At 42.8% G+C, this 14,874-nt stretch overlaps 1 protein-coding gene across 1 annotated transcript in view; it reads right to left on the bottom strand.

Moving 5' to 3' along the window:
- Window positions 1–14,874, bottom strand: part of SIAE (sialic acid acetylesterase) — a 35,311-nt gene that overhangs the window by 11,838 nt on the left and 8,599 nt on the right. Inside the window, exons 3-5 of the mRNA XM_081123382.1 lie at window positions 13,227–13,402; window positions 1,890–2,028; window positions 217–394 (exon numbers count right to left, since the gene is read on the bottom strand). Of these exons, the coding sequence (XP_080979508.1) occupies window positions 217–394; window positions 1,890–2,028; window positions 13,227–13,402 (493 nt within the window). The remainder of the gene's footprint in view (window positions 1–216; window positions 395–1,889; window positions 2,029–13,226; window positions 13,403–14,874) is intronic.

The raw sequence follows: 14,874 nt of genomic DNA, 5'->3' as shown, positions 1-14,874 counted from the left end.
ATTATTACTAAGAAAAAGAATCACAATTGCTTCTTGTAATGTTTTTAGATGGCTGTGGCGGTGATGACAGTGAAAATAATACCTTGCCTGTTCCTGGAATAAGTTAATACATATTTGGACATTCAGCACACTTGACTCCCCAAAGGAGACCATGATCCTTCTCTTTTATATAATTTGCTGGCAGGCTTTCTCCCAGACTGGAGGATGCTTTCTTACCTTTGCTTAGGGGCCCCACAGGCTTTCAGTGACCTTTCAGATGACCAGGCTTCAATGGGTGTCCCACCCCATGACGAGGAGATCAGCCCAATGGGATACTGCAGAGTGTCGTACAGGTAACGCCCAAAGAGCCAGCACACTGCTGACATGTACTCGAAACTTCCATGGCCTAAGTTTTCTGTTCAGAAAAACAGTTGAAGAGTCAGGTAAAAAGTAGAGGGCTGCAAACTATAGGTACAAGATGGGTCTAGATGAGAAGAATGGGTGGGGATCATCCCTTGCGGGCCTTTCTAAGAATTTCCAAAAGGAGATAAGACTGAGAGGCAATTACCTCATTAGCAGAGCCCAAGCTCCCTCGCCAGGCACGGAGACCTCCCCCCTGCTCCCCTCTCACTCACAGGTTCCTGGGAATGCCAACAGTCCTCCTCAATAGGTGAGGGGCAGACAGGCCACTGGGCTCCTATGCCACCCTCACCTCTACTTTCACCTCGCCACTGTGCCCACTGAGCTCCATGGAAGGGAATAAACCAGCAGGAAGCATGTAGAGGAGAAATGTCTTTTTTCCTGGGTAGTTTTATACCCAATTTTATAGCTATGGGAATGAAAACATGGACAAATAAGTGATGGGAAGGTTGGCTGAAAGGGAAAGCAACAAAACCAGTGTTTCGGTTTTCAGCATAGTCTAGCTCGTGCGTCCACATGGCCAGTAACCAACACAAACCAGAGCGGCAACTTCCCTGTTAGAAGAAAGCTGATGAAGAGGGACCTTGCACACACATGCGCAACTGACAGGGTCACTCAGCCCAATCGCATTAAAGAACTACCACATCTCACTCACTGATAGTGGCTTGGCGCTACTCAAGAGCCAAATTCAGTATAGTCCTGGCACTCACAAAGTCGACAGTGTAACAGCAGGAATTCAAATCAATTAAAATTGACTGAGCGCCTACTAGGTGCCAGGCACTTCTAGATGGTGGGGCTACAGTTAATAAAAAGGAGAAACATGGATATAAAATGAAAGGCAGATCATAAAAAGCCTAATAAAGACTGGCCTCCTCCTGGTGCTCCCACAATCCTCTGCGCATAGTGTTTTCCTGTGTGATGGAAGGGTGTTATGTTCAGGTTTGCTTTGTTTTATTATAATTTAAGAAAAGCTAAGCTCTGAGAGTAGTGACTGTGTCCTGCTCACTGCTCTCCTCTTGGGGCCTAGTACAGAGCCACACAGAGTGGCAGGAAATAAGGATCTCCTGCTGAATGGACAGTGGGGGGAGAAATAGAGCCTGATGGGCAAAGAAGGCCCAGGAGGAAGTAGGAGCCACATCAGAGGTAGCCATGAGAGGACACCAGGCAGTTGTGTTCCAACAGGGAAACAAAGCGAGAACGAGAATAGAAGAGAACACTGGGCATGGAGGAGAGCCGCTGGAGAGGCCACGCTGAATGGCCTCAATGTGTTCAGCGAAGCTGAAGGCAGAGTCACCTGCTCACAGCAAGGGAGACGACTCAGCAGTGGAGTCTTGGGAATAAACCTAGGGAACGGCTACCATCAGGAATAGGGTGGAGAGCCAATAGGAATGAAAAAGGAGGGTTGAGTCATAATAAATAGGTAAGAACCAAATTCCGGACCACAGGTTGCCCCTGGGCACTGAGGCCCTGCACAGCCGGCGCCGGCTCACCTGGGGTGGGCTTAGACCACTCCAAGTCAGCGCCGGCGAGGTCGTCCAGCTCCTGGCCGGCCTGGCTGAGCGACACCGAGAGGAGGCGGACCGACTGGTAGGCAGTGGCGCTGGACAGCTCACTTGTAGCATTAAGTATCTGGAAAAGAAACAGGAATGGCATCTCTTACACCAACCAACTTAGCGGGTGGTCAGCTATCCGACTGCCTCTTAAACACTACGAACTGTGGACGAAAAGGGGCCACACACTAAGCCTGGCAAGCTCGGGAGGCCAGCACGGCGGCCCCACAAACTCGGACGGAAAGTGGCCATACAGGATGGTCTGAACATACAAATCCCGAACTAAAAGCCAGTCATGGCCTAGGCCTGCAGCTTCCTTGACAAAGGTCACTCTTTACTGACGTGAGCCTGTCTATTGTCTTTTTGATTCTAAGATAACAGGCCTTTGAAATGTCAGAATAATCTCCTTTTCCAGACCTCTTACAGCACATCTGCTGCGCCAGAGCGGGAGACCGCGGAACCCCTCAGGGTTATGTTGTTCCCCAAATACCATGTCTATGTACATGTTAATCAGCTATCCTGTACCCACCAATGTAAAAGTATGTGTCTCTTCACTTTACCTTTATCTAATCCCAGGTATTTCCTCACTCAGCTTTCTCCCGCCCCCTTAATCAACCTACCGCCAATGGATTTCATGCAATCCTCCTCACATCTCCTCCTTTGTCATTCTCCGAGTGTTTTCTCAACCCACTGGGATTTTGCTTCCTGGCAATTGTTGTGAGTTTGGCTCAAATAAACTCAAAAAATTCTCAGGTTTGGATGTTTTTTATGTCAACACAGCCCTCCTTCTGAGCCTTCAGTATGCCAAGATCAAATGAAGAAACAAGACCAATGGTGGGCTGGTGAGAGTCACCTTGATCCACCCTGACCAAAAGAGATCCTGAAGAACCATGTCCCCAGAGAAGGTAAGATGCAATAAAACCTGAGATCGCAAGGAGCAAGTCTGTGTTCGATGAGAGAGACAATGGAGTGGTTTAGACTACAGAAGAGTAGCTGTCAAACCACTGTGATATCTTGAAATGAAAATACTTCTATTCAGAAAAATTATCTTATGCCATGGCATTAAATTCTTTTAAAAATGGAGCCAAAATGGCTGTGGGGAGGTAGATTTGTGTAATCCATACCACATAAGAGAAGGGTATTAAAAAAAAAAATACTACACACACCTGAGAAATGATCGCTGAACTACTGAAACATACTGAAATCGGTCTCGAAATGCTTGTGTTCCCATCTGCGTCTCAGCAAATCACCAAGGAAAAGCTTGGGATAAAATGTCCATTTGAAAACTAGTGTTCAGGGTGCATGCTGAGAACAGTCCCAAAAAACTAAACAAAGAAAAATGTCCATCCAAAGACACATCACTTTATCCCAAATCACTTTATGAACCCTCACCCATCGCGGAGAGTGTAACAGGAAGGACTTGGAGTTTTTCTGGACAAGACTGTGTGTGGTCTGTACTGTGTAGATTCACTGTTGGTCCTCTTGGGCATCCTTCCCCTATGAGCTTATGCATAAGTGCTATTTCCTTTAATCCTGATTTTTTAGTTATTTATTTTATTTTAAAAAGAATATATCGTAAATACATTATTTTGCTTTGTGTTTGTTCTTTTTTGCCTTCACTCTATCCCCCTGGACTCGTCTGGTTTTCCCAAAACAAAGGGCTAACAGGAGTGTCAGGAAGCCCAGTTATCACTGGCCTCAGGGAACAAGGGCTCCAGCTGAGGCGCAGGAGGCCGGATGCCTTCCATTGGCCACTAGCCGCAGAGAGCGCAGCTGGCCCGCTTCCCTCCTGCCCACCACAGCGAATACAGCTGGCCCTCCAGCCCACGCTGTAAGATAAATGATCGAGCTGCCAGATTGCCCCGCAGAGCATTGCACTGAAATATGCTGCCCCCTGAATCGCCTCTTGACTTGCCACTGAGCCTGCTGTGGCCAATAAGATGACCAGACACAAATGGCGCTTTGGGTCACAATGGAAGCCACAGCCTGAAATGCTCCCCGGGTAGCAGCAGCTCTAGCCTGTCAGGGTTACTGGTCTTCCCACCGTCAGGACACAGATTGCACAGTCTCAGGAAAATTCCATAGGAAATCCAGGTCTGTGTGTTCAGGATCATGCCTGGCAAGTTTACTATAAAATAAACATTAAAAAGTGAGGACAGGCTAATGCACTCGCAGTACATTCTGGCAGGGAAATTATTTTTCAGCAGCAAGTACCTGTAAAGAATCAGCTCCCTTGAAATTCAGTCCTTCACTGAGTGCTAAGGCTCGGCTGTTGCCTCCATGGAAACAGAGGATGGCTCTGCTTCCATTCTCCCCACCCACACCCGCTTCCGCAGAGACTGGGAACTTAAGTGCCTCGTCGCGCGAGATGCCAGCTTGGGCTGGCAGCATGGTGAGCACGCCACTTGTCTCTTACACCCGCTGCCACACCGTCGAGTACCGCAAGGCCAACGATGCCGGGGTGGCTGGCACTCTCCGATGGCGTTACCAGCGCACAGAGCTGGATCTAACACACTGGCTGAAAACTTCCATTTTCAAATTCTCATTTGTGTATTACTTCAAGTCAAACCCTGAAAGCCACAGGAAGCGGTAACGAAAATGGGGGTGGGAGACAATTCTTGCTGTACCTGATGACAGTTACTGCTGGAACTGGCACCCTTGCCCAGCACCAGCAAGCCTTTCTGATGGAGGCGTTTCCTTAGGGATATTGGCAACAAACTTAGGAATAAAGAGATTTCCGGAAGATTTTCATTTAAATGACACTTGGTTTCCCTGCTGATGAAAGGGGAAGCCCTGCTCCATCTGCTGAGATCAAATTTCATCTCATCAAACACCTCAGTGTAATTATTTTTCTACCAAGTATTTAAATGAGGATGTAAATGCACAGCGAGGCATTTGAAGTCATTAAGGCTGCTGCGCCAAGAGGGAGCGGCCGCCTCCCCAGGGACCGCAGCTCGCCTTCACCGCAGCTGCTCCCGGCGTTCAGAGTGCAACCTTTACGGGCGTTCTTGAATTAATGGAGAAACGTCAAGAATCTATTTCCTCAGAGGATCCTGGCAGGGGGTCTGCATGGGGAGCAAGGGGGGGGTGGTGAGACGAGAGGGGGAGGGGGAGAGAGGAAGAGAGAGGGAGAGAGGGAGGGAGGGAGAAAGAGGGAGAGAGAGGGAGAGAGAGGAAGAAAAGGAGGGAGGGAGGGAAGGAGAGAGAGAGAGAGAGAGAGGGAGAGAGAGGGAGAGAGAGAGAGGGAGGGAGAGAGAAAGAGAGAGGGAGAGAGGGAGAGGGAGGGAGGCAGGCAATGACTGAGCGAATGTGCGTTCTGTATTCACCTTTTACTGTTATCAAGGAAACTGGGGTCTCCTCTTCCCCACTGGGTGCTGTGGGAGGGGTCCTTATGATATCTTGAGAAAAAGAATTTTCTGAGTCTCGCACAGGAGGAAGGATGGGTGATTTTTATTTGCATGGAGTTACGTCCCTGGGTTTCCAAAGTCCCCTTCCAGTCACAGAAGTGTAGCTGAGGTTTCAGGAATGCTGGGAGCAAGGCCAGCGTCCAGAGCTTTTTCCGTGTTGGAACCGGGCCCATCAGCCCACTGCGTGTGGGGGTCCACATGGCTGTGGGCCGTTTGAGCAAATACAGGAGAGCCGAGCATGAACCATGAGTCTAGCATGCCAAGAGGAATCAAGAAAGGGAATTTCTTTATTTAGGGGGTTAAATATTCCAAATTTTGTGCCCTTGGGTGGCCACACCCATTCTGGCCAATGACCTGTTCCCAGGTGTGACTGACAGGCAAGTACCCTCCCAGTGTCACCCCAACTTTACTGGGCATGCGTCTGTTTTCCTCCCTGTCCAGTCCCTTCCCCCAGGGATCTTCGGGGATATGGACCGGTGGCTCCCTGGGGAGTATAAAGCTCTAGCTTCCTGGAGAAGTTGCCCAAATGGTATGTCTATACTCTTTGGCCTTCCCTTTGCTCCCTTCCTATTCTTAATAACTAGGTTAATTACAACCATATCACTACTCCAGTATAATACAGCAGTTTTAAAGTTGAGGGAATTACTATAAATAAGCCATCCATCATTACTTCTATGAATCTTTTTATTGGAATGTGCTATTAAGCTGTCTCTTTGGGACTTTAATTTCTCTACTTGTAAAGTAGGAATGTGGGGATTGCCAAGATATCGAATATGGGTTTCCTAACACTGGCCATCTTCTTCCGAGCTTAAGTAAAAACACCCAAGTCTTAAGACCTACCCTGTCTTAGGAGGCGACAGATGAACATTTAGACTTTTCTCCATTTATAAACATCTCACTCAGTGTTATAAATAACACTCAACTTAAAAATTCCACTTTACCCTAACAACAAGATGGGCATACAATCTGCCATTTCCTTCATTTGAATGTGCAGAGTGGTAGTTATAGTGGAAACCTTACCTCCTCGGAAAAGTCACATGGAGGGAGAAACAGAAAAAGACACAGACACTTCATGTGTGTGTGTGTGTGTGTGTGTGTGTGTGTGTGTGTGTGTTGGGGGGGGGTCTTGGGGAGAAAGGAGCAAAAGGAATATTGGAGGAGTCACGTACAGTATCCTTTTGATCAAAAATAAAGTTCTACAGAATGTTAGACTAGAAAACTTGGCTTTTGGTACTGTCAGCACCTAAAATGCTCTTATGCAAACTAAATGCATGATTTAAAACCAAAAAATAAAAAATTAACACTTGGTTGCGTCAGGTGGAATCTTTTTGCTATTTTCTTACGTTTCAGAGCTTGTAGTCTTCATTTAACAAAGAAGATGCTAAAGAGTAAATTCTAGGCAGAAAGAATGTCTTCACTTTTAACAATCAAACTCTTGTTCCCGCAGGTAGTTAGATATTAAGGCAGGAAGCAAAGGGATCTGGACACTGAACCTGTTTGCCCAGCCAGGAAGCTACAGCTTCACCAACCACCCCCCCAGGGGATCTCAGCAATGCCCCACCAAGGATTAACACCCCTCCCTTTCCCTCTACAGTACCAGATTGGGGAAGAACGGCAGGGGGAGGCGAGCACATGCACAATAGAAGTCAAAATGGTGTTTGACCATAGAGGCCTGTCAGTCTCACCTGGAAAAGGGATCATGGGTCAAGGGGTAGATCCATTAGAAGCCCACAAAGGCTTGGTGAGTTGGTTATTTTGAAAAAGCTCCTGGTCATAACCCCAGGGAAACAAAGAAGAGCTCTTTTCATTCGAGTTTCTCTCCGCCCCCCTCCTCTCTCTCTGCGTCCCCCCCCCAACCAGGACCACGGCAGACCATGTGGGCTCCAAAGGACTAAGCTTTACTATGAAACAGAAACTCTGGACACTGGCCTTTGTCTTGGCCTTGCTGAAGACACAGCTGTACTTCTTCCATGGTGGGTCTGAGGGAGATAGAACACTGGAAACGCAGGGCAGCCTTCCCAAATAAATTTCCCACCCCACAATCTCCCATGCATGGGTCCTTGGAATGCTTTCCTTGTAATCCTGTGGAAGAATCCAATTTCCACTGGGAACAATCTGATTTAGCTCAACAGAAAATGGGATGAGATCCCCTGGCATAGACTGCTATTGAGAACTTGACTATATAAATAAAACCAGATCTGGTCCATGCCTTTCTTTGCAAACAGAGAACTGTAATTAAAGCATTAGGAAAGTACTGTTTTCCTTAATGAGTTAACAGCAATTCCATCTCTATACAAAACCATATATCTTTATTGTTGAAAGTATTACAGATGCCCCCTTTATTTCCCCCACTGACCCCCCACCCCAGGCCCTCACCGCACTACTGTCTGTGTCCTTGGGCCATGCATCTATGCATAAAAGTTCTTTGGTTAATCTCTCCCCCCCACCCCCGATTCCCTCTGAGATTCGTCAGTCTGTCCCATGCTTCCATGTCTCTGGATCTATTTTGTTCATCAGTTTATTCTGTTCATTAGATTCCACATGTAAGTGAGATCATGTGACACTTGTCTTTCTCTGAATGGCTTGTTTCACTTAGCATAATACTCTCCTTTTACTTCCATTTACTTATGTTAAAAGGGAGTCCAGTTAAAGTTCATTTTAATAAACATTTACATTCAAAAGGTTTCCATATATTTAAGTAGGGCAGGAAGCAAGAAAAAACAAAATGTTGGTTAGGGAGACATAAATGCAAGAATTTAGATTTTGTATTAGAAAACTAATAATGAAATGAAGTAGATAGGTCCAGAGTACAATCTTTTAGTAGCATTATTCAGTAATTAGTTTTAAAAAAAAGAAACTATTTAAGTGGCAGAAGCAACAGAATCAAAATAAGAAATAAGCAAAATAAGAAATCATAAAGTATGTTAAAGGACTCAATTTTAAATTTAAAAAAAATGAAATTAATTGAGATCATGGTCTAGTCGTAGAGATTTTTAAATCTCAAATTTAAATATTTCTCAAAGACAGAGCAGTAGATAATAAAAGGAAGGCAGGAAAATAAAAATCAGCTTGAAAAGAAACTGAGTTTTAGAGAAAGAGCTAGGGGAAACAATAATCTTTTCAAGTTCTTAATCTATTAAAATGATACTGTTGTAATTAGCTAATTATTAATAATAGGAAAAAAAGCAAAGGAAAGGCCAGACATTATAGGCATGTTCCCTGTAAAATACTGGGGAAAAGGGACTGGACAAAGGGAAAACAGACACATGCCCAGGGACACAATGACTAGGGAAGGTACTTGACTGTCAATCACACCTGAGGACACAGATGGTTAGCCAGAATGGGGGTGGCCACTGCAAGCCCGAGAAGATTTGGGATACTTAATTCCCTGAACAAAGAAGCTCCCTCTCTTGTGCTCTTACGCTCAGGTCCTCTTGGCATGTCTGGCTCATGGCCCATGCTTGGCTTCTTGGCTTTCACCCACATGGTCTTTGGCCATGTGGACCCCCATGTGCAGTGGACTAATAAAAGGAAGGCAACTAGCCTGGTGCTATACTGGACCCAGCTCCAACATGGAAAGGACAGTCTGGACAAAGGCTTTGCTTCTAGCTTTACTGAAACCCCAGCTACACTTCTTCTATGATTGGACCAAGGGAGACGGGAATTTAGAAACAGGGATTTCCTTCCATGCAAATAAAAATCACTCGTTCTCCCATACAAGTCTCAGAAAATAATTTTTCTCAAGATATTTCCCCCAGCAGCACCAAGTGGGAAAGGGGACGCCCTCCCCAGTTTGTCCGGTATCAAAAGGAAACAAGTATACAGGACATATTAATGTCAATCAATGCAAATTATTTATTCCTAAGATTCTTACTTATGTAATGTGCCTCTTTATTGTAAACTGAGCCTGTGATAGATATTTAAGACATTAGTTAAGTCAATACCAATTTCTTATTTTTTAAACTTTCCTTTAAAAATCATAGTTATTGCCCAGCCGGGCATGGCTCAGTGGTTGAGCATCGACCTAGGATCCAGGAGATTGGGGTTCGATTCCCAATCAGGATACATGCCCGGGTTGTGGGCTCGATCCCCAGTGGGGGGTGTGCAGGAGGCAGCCGATCAATGACTCTCTCATCATTGATGTTTCTGTCTCTCTCTCTGCCTCTCCCTTTCTCTCTCTGAAATCAATAAAGATATATTTTTTAAATAAAATAAAAATTATAGTTATTTCATGATTATTTGAAAAATCAGAAAATACAGATAAGCAAAAAAAAAATTCAATCCCAATTTCAAATGTGCCAAAGAACTCAACTAGTTTCTCTGGAGCACTGATATTGAGTAAAAAATATTAACTAACCTTTCAGCAATATTTTAAGCTGATATACTTTAAATACAGCCCATGAACTTGTTAATTACACCATCCAGTCCTGATCCTAAGTTAAATGAAACAATGGTCTCCCTTACTTTTAAACCAGATAGCTGCCACTAAACAAATGAAGCAACAACTGAGGCCCAAAGCACTAACCCCAGCACACCCTCTGTAGAAATCCACTCTCCTTATTCTAGACTGTTTTGAATCTTTCTTTTTTTTAATATATCTTTATTGATTTCAGAGAGAGGAAAGGAGAGGGAGAGAGAGAGATAGAAACACCAATGATGAGTCACTGATTGGCTGCCTCCTGCACACCCCCAAGTGGGGATCGAGCCCGCAACCCGTGCATGTGCCCTGACCGGGAATCGAACCCTGACCGCCTGGAGCCTAGGTCGACGCTCAACCGCTGAGCCACGCCCGGCAGGGCAGACTGTTTTAGTGTTTAATTAGAAAGTAGAGTGGATCCCAAAAAGAAATCTGAGTGCTAAAGACAGATAGCACTAAGGCTTTTGTGCTACCACAGTTGCCTTGCTAGAAAACCAATAAAAAGAATAAGAGGCTTGCTCCCCTTGACAACTTTTTAAACATCCTTTTTACCCAGCTTTGCTTGAGACCTCACTCACAGTCCATCAGAGGGCCCCTATTCTCTAATGGCAAAGGAGACAGGAGCGCTTCCAGGCGAGTTTCCTCGCTGACCAACATACTGCAAGTCAGCAGCCCCCTAACTGGTCCCACCTGACCCTTCATGCGCCGGCTATGCCCCATCCCTACCCAGGAGCCTAACAGTGCTCTTGCTCCCAACACTCTAGCCAGGTACAAAGAGCCCAGTGACGGCCCTGTACATTTCTAATGAAGGAGGAGTGGTACTAGGTCTCAAAATTTAACAACAGTTAATCTTCAAAGTAATGACAAATAGAGAAAAAATAACTGATGCCAACAAAAGAAATTATAGGCTATGAAAGAGCTAAGCAAAAAAGACATCATTGGCCTATTATGTCTTCTTTCTGAGTAAACAACAAAAAATATATATATACAGAAATTAATTTGATATATGAATATATATATCAATTTGATATGTGACACCTAATTGAAGTATTAAGATGTCTGCAACTTACCTTGAGATGGTACACACACACACACAAAAGATAGATAAGCCAAATATGGCAATATTAATCCAAATAAATGGGTATATAAGTTTATACTAAATTTTCTTAACTTTTGTGTGTGTTTGAAATTTTTATAATAAAATTTTGAAAAAGTAATGACATCTTATTTACATAGCAGTTTTCAATTGATAAGGAAAGTCTTTTTAGAAACAGACAAAATAATTTACTCTTCCACAGTGGCCCTGTAAATTAGTTGGGTCAAATATAATCAATGTATCATAAAAACTAAGCCTCAGACATTTAACAAAATTCAACATACTTTCATCATAAAATCTCTTAGGTAACTAGGAATAGAGTGAAAAGTCCTCAACATGATGAAATACACTTATGAAAAGCCCACTGGTAATATCAGACTCAGCGATAAAGAACTGAAAGCTTTCCGCCTAAGACCAAGAACAAGACAAAAATCTCTGCTCCCACCACTGCCATTAAACACTGTACTGCAAGTTCGAACCAGAGCTATTAGACAAAAATGAAGTATCCAATTTGGAAAGAAAAGAGGTAATAGGTAAAACTATCTCTATCTGTAGATGATATGTTTCCATACATTGAGAAAATCCCAAAGAGTCCACAAGAAAACTACTAGAGATAATAAATGAAGTCAGCAAAGTTTCAGGGTACAGGGTCAACATGCAAAAATCATTTGTTTCTATAAACCAGAAATGAACAATCCTAAGAGGAAATTAAGAAATAAATCCGATTTATAACAGCATCTAAAAGAATTCAATACTTGGAAATAAATCTAGTCAAGGAGGTAGAAGATACTGAAAACTATAAAACATTGCTGAAAAAAATTAAAGACATTAATTTTTTCACAGCAGCTGTACCATTTTACATTCCTATATCCTCACTAATGTGTTAGTTTCTATTTTTGTTTTGTTTTTTTTTTTCATTATAGCCATATTAGTAGGTGTGAAGTGGTATCTCATTGTGGTTTTGATTTGTATTTCCCTAATTACTAATGATATTGAGTACTTATTGGCCATTTGTAAAAATTCTTTGAAGAAATGTCTATTCAAGTCCTTTGCCCATTTTTGAATTGGGTTATTGGTTGTTGAACTATAGGAAACCTTTATATTCTAGATAATAATCACTTTTCAGGTATATGATTTGAAAATATTTTATCTCATTCTTTCTGTTGTTATTTCACTTTCTTGAGGGTGTTATTTGATACACAAAAGGTGTTTATTTTGATGAAGTTCAATTTATGCTGGTGGTTTGGTGGTTTCTCCAAAGTTAAACATAGAACCAACAGATGACCCAGCTATGCCATTCATAGGTATATATCTAAAAGAATTTAAAGCTGGGGCTGGAACAGATATCTGCACACCAACATTCATAGCAGCCTTATTTACAATAGCCAAGAGGTGGGAGCAACCCAGGGGTCCATGAACAGATAAATGGATAAACAAAATATGGCATATAACATAGGATACAATTCAGCCATAAAAAGAGATACCATTTTCATATATGCTGCACCATGGATGGACCGTGAAAACATTATGCTTACTAAGTCAGACACAGAAGGTCAAATATGATTCCACTTATGTGAGGTCACTAGAATAGTCAAATACCAGGGCTGGAGGAAGGAGAAAGGGGGAATTATTGCTTAATGGATACAAAGTTTATGTTGAGGATGAAGGAATAGTTTTGAGTATAGACAGGGTGATGGGCACACACAGCACTGTGAATTCAGGGTGGGCAAAAGGAGATTTACAGTTGTAAATATGTGAGACACAAGAGTTTATTCTTGTATTATTATTTATTAATTACTGCATTATTTTCCATACCAAAAACTATAAGCCTACTTTTGCCCTGCCCTGTATATTTAATGCTACTGAACTGTACACCTTACCAATAGCTAAAAGGATAAGTATGTTATATTCATTGAAGCACATTTTTTAAAAGTATGCTTTAAAAACAAAGTCTCAAAAATACCAAGTGATTTGCTCTAAGCCCCAGTAAAAAGCTAAGCCAACATTCGATCTTAATTTTTCAATCTTCATGACAACAAAAGACACATAGTGTATTGGTTGCTCAGCATTAAAACAAATCTATTTGTTTTGATTCCCTAGGCTCTCTCAGAAGCTCATCTTCTAAGATCAAGCAAAAAGAAGAGTAATCTGCTTTGTCTTCAGTTTGTTACGAAATCTCCGCTACTGTCAGTCATGCTCTAGCTTCTGCCTTCAGCCCAGGAAGGAAAGGCAAGAACGCCTGGCACGTGATAGAAAGGTTTCTCTCTCTCTCTCCTCCTCGCCCCTTCCTCCCTCCACTTTTTTTCTTCCTCTTCAACATCAACACTATTTATTTTCACTGAGACTCTGCAAATTACCTGTGAAACGGTCATCTGCATGTTACTCTGTCCACTGCAAAGCCAAACATCTCCAAATAAGACATCATGAACTCTCTGGGTTACGTTCCTTCTCCCCAAAATGTGCTGTGCCACCAATTCATAAGGTCCACCAGGCTTCATAGGATCCAGTACCACCGTCCATCTATCAGAGTGTGCTGAAATAATAACAAGGTTCCCAGGAATTAATCAACCAATTAATTAAAATGACATTAAAGCCCAATCCTGTTGTGCATCATACTCATTTGTGACCATTTCCAGCTTTAGTGATCAACGGAATTCAAAGTTATGAAAATTGGCCAAATTTCAGACAAGCAAATAGAAATAACAACAGCAGCATTTCTATCCTCAATCTGTGCCAATCCCTCCTTACTTTTAACTGAAGCGTTTATGAGAGAAATAAATTTGCCAGTTATAATCCTAAATGAAGATAGACAAAAATACAAAGAAATTAAAATTCAAGGAAGTTTAATAAAAAACAAAGTAGAAATTCTCATTATACTACCCAACTGTCAATAGTAACATAATCATAATCTAATAGATTTACACAGTGCCCCAAATGTGAGCACAGGTTAGAGAAAATCACTTGTAATCTGAAACTTCCCCTGCCCAATGGTATCATCTTTGTCATCGACCTCCCCACCTCCTCTCCACATTGCTACCAAGGATTGAGACTAACAGTAGTTCTGGGTTCTCCTGTGAACAGATAAACAGGTGAGCGGAGAAAGTGTCACATAAAGGAGTAGTGAGAGGCATATAAATCAGTCTCTCTGTGAAGAAGACATGTAGACTTACCCAATTATTTTCACAGAGTTATTTAACAGACTTAAGGTTTTCAGACTTAATTAAGGAGATGAAAAGCTCCCCAAGACCCCTTTTCAGAGATTCATAGCATATTCCTTAGGAACCACTCCTCTACCACCTTCCCACCTCTCACCCACTCACACTACCATCCCTGCAAACACCATATTCAGAAACTGAAGGAAAATATCTTCAAAGTGGAAAATTATGCTTAGGAGAACCAAACAACATGAACAGAGTTGAAAAAAATGAAAGTGAGAAAATAGATAAAATAGAGAAATAATCCATTTAAAATAAATATTCTTGGCATAATGTACAATAGGAACTGATTTATAATTTCTGCCCCTCAGATCCATGTAATTTCAAGGGAAATGAATGGTAAGAACTGGAAATTAAGCGGCCGGTAAAAAATAATAATTATAAAAATACTACCCAAGTGACAACTAGGAGCTAGACAGTGTGCTAAGTTCTTTCTAACCAGCAAGAACTAAGCAGGAACATGAGAAGTCCAGATGCAGGACAGGAGACAACCAGTAAAAGCTCAAACCACAAAGGATCGCTCCATCTTGGGGGGAATGTCCAAAACCCCCAAAGCATCAGTGTAAGGATGCATGTTTGCTCCTCTAAAAAGCACAACTGACTCCATTGCTCCTTCCGACCCTAAGAGGTCAATTAAGCCCAGGATCAAATGTCCACTTTTATACCACTGACAGCCAGACATCAACACATTAAATGTGTAATTCACCTGAAGCAGAACAATCACTGGTTTGGAAACAGCGGGCAGCCAGTACAGACTGTGTCACACAGGTGCTTGTGCTCCGTGTGACTC

This window comes from Miniopterus schreibersii, assembly GCF_964146895.1.
Source record: "Miniopterus schreibersii genome assembly, chromosome: 20".
Classification (NCBI taxonomy): Eukaryota; Metazoa; Chordata; class Mammalia; order Chiroptera; family Miniopteridae; genus Miniopterus; species Miniopterus schreibersii.
This window is presented reverse-complemented; position numbering and strand designations above follow the sequence as displayed.